Source organism: Physcomitrium patens, chromosome 22 (assembly GCF_059467195.1).
Source record: "Physcomitrium patens ecotype Gransden chromosome 22, ASM5946719v1, whole genome shotgun sequence".
Lineage (NCBI taxonomy): Eukaryota > Viridiplantae > Streptophyta > Bryopsida > Funariales > Funariaceae > Physcomitrium > Physcomitrium patens.
In genome coordinates this window covers 8,914,470-8,919,567 of record NC_143431.1, presented here as the reverse complement: position 1 = coordinate 8,919,567, position 5,098 = coordinate 8,914,470, and the positions used below count along the sequence as shown (strand labels likewise).

The following is a 5,098-nucleotide window of genomic DNA, read 5'->3' as shown; positions in this document are numbered from 1 at the left end:
AATTATTATAAAAAATTTATAATATGTAATAAAATATTAATAAAATATTAATAAAATATTAATAATTAATAAATTAATATGTGTATTATTTTTTTAAAAAAATCAGTATCATAATTTATTTTTATTTTTTCTGTGAAAAGAATTGGATGTACCAATTGTGTGAAGTGAAGGAGAGGGAATTTTAAGTGATAGCAATTGAGTAAGAAAAATCAGCTATGAGAACCTAAAATTTCCTAAAAATGTCCAAGAAGCAGATTTAGAAAAATTATAATTTTTTGTGAAATTTTGTGCAAGAAAGAAAAATCATAATTAAAAAATTAATGAAAGTGAACAGGAAGATACATCTATAAAAAAATAATTAAATAAATAAATAAAAACTTTTCACCTTAAAGTTTTTTATTTTGAGTATCTATTTCTTCTTTAATAGATATTTATATATAATTAAACTATGATTCAGTAATTTTTTAAAAATTATCATAAATATTAAATAAAAAAATATTATACATGTGATAAAATCAAATAAAAATATTACTTTTTTATTTCTTTATTTTTGCATTATAATATTTTGTTACTAATTTTAGTTTATAAATGACAGGACAGAGTGACTATAAAAAGTAGTAATAAAAGGGCAAGAGAGAATCTATATTAAGTAAACATATTTTACTTAATTTTAGTATCTTTTTATCTTTTGAAATACCGAAATATCTCTTATCTCACGAAGAAATTTAGAATCTTCATGCTTGTTGAACAAAGTATACTTATCCTACAATCTCAAAGTCAAATCTGTTCATCTACTAGATTAGAAGCATATATTAAAACCAAAAACATACAAATACATTATAAATGATATTTATATAATATAATACAGAGATTTTTTTTTTAAATAAACAGAAATAAAAATAAATAAATAATAACTTTGAAATTTGTTTTGATAATCTTTAAGCATATCCGAACAACAATACCCGTATAATCATAAAACAAGTTTTGATTTATAAAAGACAATTATACATATATGTTAAGTAACATAAATGTACAAGTTTGTATAAAAATAATTAATCTAAAAACATTATACCTGCTGACGCTTTCTGGGATGCAACTGCCGAGAGGAGAGGTTGTTGCCAAACAAAGTGATCCGCAATGAATCTAACTGCAACATGAACACAGATCCACTCTTTGGAACTACTCTAAATTTGTCTTGTGGAGTTATAATCCCAAATGTGTTATCCGTTTCCCTTATCATAATGCCCTGGATCCCAGCGTAATATGTGTCCTTCGACTCCACCACAGCAAGTATAGCCCCATGTAAGTCTGCTGCGAGAAGGCGAGGTCGAAGTTTGGAATCGTTGCACTCCCCCACCAACAAACTCTTCGCGTATTCCTCCCACATCTCATGCATGGGAAGATACAAATCGTATTTATGATATCTAGCAAACAGGTCATATGATCCTGCAAGACGATGCTGGCGCAATGAGAAATGCTTAGCAGATCGTTTGCTTCGGGCTCGTAAGGCTCTATCTTTGGCTCTCTCAACAGCCCCACCATGTGTAGCAGGGTTGTCTAGTAAGTATGGCCGGTCCATGAGCCGGTTGTCAATGGTGCCAGCGATGTTGCCTGCTGTTTTGGCATTGCTTGTCAGGAGCTCCTGCACAACGCTGTCGACCGACGAGTTTGAAACGGCTTTAGGAAGCTGTATTCATAAAATCACCAAAACATTGTAAGCTAATGTGAAGAAATAGGGCTCCTGTAACTGACAATAAGCATCACATGATTAGTCCGCGTTAAGGTATACACTCTGCTAGAGCGCTCTTGAAAAGATCTCCACTATTAGAGAAAGCAATCAACAAGAATAAAACGGTTAATCGAAGCACAGGGATCATTCATGGTTCAATCATAAAACGTCTCCGGAAAACAATCTGCTAAGATGTTGAAGCTTCCCTTCTCAAGCCAGAAACAAGAATTCACGTAATGACTCATATGAAATATTTGACCTACAAGAATCATCCAAAGTACGAAACATGCATACCAGCAAATTTGATACAAGAGGCCCCTTGAAGACAAACGGCGACAGTTTTGCGTAAGTTCGATCAGATGGACCTTTGACTTTCTTCTCCTCTCCTTTGCTATCGCCCTGAAAAACCTCGGCGACGTATCAAGGGTTAGATTGACATTAAAGTCGTTCCTAGAAAAACATAGATCATAGAATATTATACTAAGCCTTAAACTGTAAAGTTCAAATAAACGTTGCCGGCTGTTGACACCGCATCGAATGTTATCACAAAACATGAACGACGACATACATCATCTCAACCCTAATTCACCACCACAGCAATGTAGACACCAACTCACGATTTTCACAGGAGCTGTTGCTGGGGTAGAACTAGCGTGCTGCCTCATGTACCATTTTCGGACGTTGTCCTGTCCTGCCATGGCTTTGGAAACCCTGCAAAAATTATTTTTTTAAAAAAACCATCACTCGCAATTTCTTCTTCAGCATCGTAACCCAATTGGAAATACGAGCTTTCAAAAGATGTTCGATCTCCAAACAAGCGTGTTCCTTTGCATGAACTACGCCAGACATGGGAGCGAGTCACCAAAAACATCGATCACGGTTTTTCAATGTGAAATGCTAACCATCCTCCGAGTGGCTAAGTTCTTCCTCACACGACGCTGTGATTCAGAAACAAAGGGATTCTGGGTTTTCAAATAGAGGGAATGAAGGAACAATTTACAAACGAATTAGAGAATAACCTTCGTGTTACAATTGGCAATCAACCTTTCATAGAGTAATTACAACAACGGCCTCCGTACAATCGCTTCTTACTAAGGTACTGTGCGACGCATCTAAAAAGACATGAATTACCAGTTCATCACACAAAGAAAAAATAAATAAAAAATAAAAAATAAAAAGAGAGAGACTTCACCGCAACAATGAATCCTTCTACAACTCACCAATTCAACACTACCCAGAGCTGGATTTCATTTCAAACCATAACCCATCGAAAAGTTTCTCAATGCCCAATGTGTGGGTATCGTGACGTACCGAGTGCTCACAGATTGTGTTCGAACAAAACCCTAAAACCCTAAACCCCTAAACCCCAAAGCCCGTATAAACCTGGTGCTCTCAGAGGTTCAGTCACAACAAGCTCGACCCAACAGCGACGCATCGAATCGACATCGAACGCTCCTAAATTTGACAGATAAGAACGCGAAAAAACACAAATGGGACCCACCGCATCCGTTATTCTTTGGCGTTGGCGAGTGCCGGAAGTCAATCCATCGTTTTCACCCGGTTTCCAAAAGCGACTCGGAGTAGCCCAGAGATCGACTGTTCGCGCGCCAATCAACTGAACAAATTGGCAACATCGTCCAGGCGAAGAAAACACAAAAATTAATAAATATAACTATATAACTATATAAAACACAAAATTAATAAATATAACTACAGTGACAAACAAAACCGAGTACAAAATCTGAAGTGCCAACTTTCAAGAGCAATTACAGAAATTTCAATGATTGCTTTATAAATCTGAAAGTTACATGGAATAATACACACAGTCTCGTACACATGTACAAAGTTGCACATCAAATTGATAACTAAACATCCTTCTACAAAGTCAAATCAACAACTATGTCTTGTACTCAGTATTGTTCAAAGAAAATCTTCAAACTTCAATATTTAGTCCAATAACCTTTTGTTTCCAAAACAGCTGAAATCCTTCTTGGCATACTTTTGTGTAGTTTCTCACAATCTTTTGCATCAAAACTAGGGTAAATACTACAAACATTCTCCCACAATTCTTGAACACCTCTTGGCCTTGGCGTGACTTGGCTTAAACGCTATTTGAGAAGGGCCCAAAAATGTTCCATTGGATTCAAATCTGGAGATTGAGCTGGCCATCGAAGGAGCTGAAATGGCTATGAAGAGAGCCAAAACTGAACACTTTTTGTTGTATGTTTGGGATCATTATCATGTTGAAAAACCACCTTAGTAGGATCTAAGTTGTAATTCTGTGTGGTACTTTGCAAGTAGGTTTCTAAAATTTTTTTGTACAAGTGTTGCTCCATTCTACCTTCAATTTGATACCAAGCACCCGGCCCAAAAGAAGTCATATAACCCCAAATCATAATTGAACCACCACCATGTTTGACAGTTTGACTAACATGTTTAGGTCCAAGTCGTTCTCCTTCTCTCAACCAACACCAAGACCTACCATCTAAGTTGATTAGGTTAATCTTTGTCTCATCACTGAAAATAACCTGTCTCCAATCATCAACGGTCCAATTTTTGTATTTATGAGCAAAACTCAACCTTACAAGAACATGTCTTTTGGCAAGTAGAGGCTTCTTTTGTTGCACACAAGCACCCAAACCAGCTTCTCTCAAACCACGCCTCAAGGTGATGTCTGAGAAGTGTTTACCTATTTTTTCTCAAAGTTGTATTGCAGCTGTACTTGCCATTTTGAGACAACCAGCAGTGATAAGGTGCACACCAAGTCGCTTCTCTTGCTCTCCTGAAACCTTTGGACGTCCTCCTCTTTGCTTTTCTATTTCACCACTAATCTCCCTCCTCAGATGAGCTACTGAAGACTGACTCATTCCAAGTGAGTCTGCAACTTTTCTTGTAGAAACACCACTCCTAAGCTGCACCAATGCTTGGTGCTTCAATGATTCACACAACCGAGGCATAGAGATACAATTGACAAATCAACTTTCACTATAGATAGTACACAACAAGAGCAACACAACAAACAAAAAATGCCCTCAAATCTTGCAACAAGGAGTGTACATTGAAATTTCGAAATTCAGCAAGAAGAAGCAACCAAAACTGAGTACGCATGTCTGTGTGCTTCTACAACACTTTTCTCATAAACCCTATCTCAAATGATAATGAGATTTTTCATCCATATAGAGGATTGGATGAATACACATAATAAAAAAGTAATTCTATCAATTGACTTATGTGTCAGTTGGAAGGATCAATGAACTATGAGTGTTCAGATTTTGTATTCGGTTTTGTTTGTCACTGTATATAACTATATAAAACACAAAATTAATAAATATAACTAGTGTGAAGTAGTGTGATGGGATAATATTCTTA

The 5,098-nt window shown here is 35.9% G+C and overlaps 1 protein-coding gene across 4 annotated transcripts; it reads right to left on the bottom strand.

Moving 5' to 3' along the window:
* Positions 1 to 967: 967 nt before the first annotated feature.
* On the bottom strand, positions 968 to 3,402 carry LOC112274812 (ribonuclease MRP protein subunit POP4). Of its 4 annotated transcripts, none has more exons than XM_073530050.2 (4): positions 3,231 to 3,402; positions 2,347 to 2,440; positions 2,024 to 2,128; positions 968 to 1,687 (listed from the first exon to the last, which is right to left on the bottom strand). In XM_073530050.2, the coding sequence occupies exons 1-4, from the start codon at positions 3,233 to 3,235 to the stop codon at positions 1,067 to 1,069; spliced, it is 825 nt and encodes a 274-aa protein (XP_073386151.1). In that variant the 5' UTR covers positions 3,236 to 3,402; the 3' UTR covers positions 968 to 1,066. The 4 variants fall into 4 exon arrangements, with proteins under 4 accessions (XP_073386151.1, XP_024360349.1, XP_024360351.1 ...); XM_024504581.3 differs by lacking the exon at positions 3,231 to 3,402 and adding an exon at positions 3,041 to 3,198; XM_024504583.3 differs by lacking the exon at positions 3,231 to 3,402 and adding an exon at positions 2,922 to 3,185.
* Between the last annotated feature and the right edge of the window lie 1,696 nt (positions 3,403 to 5,098).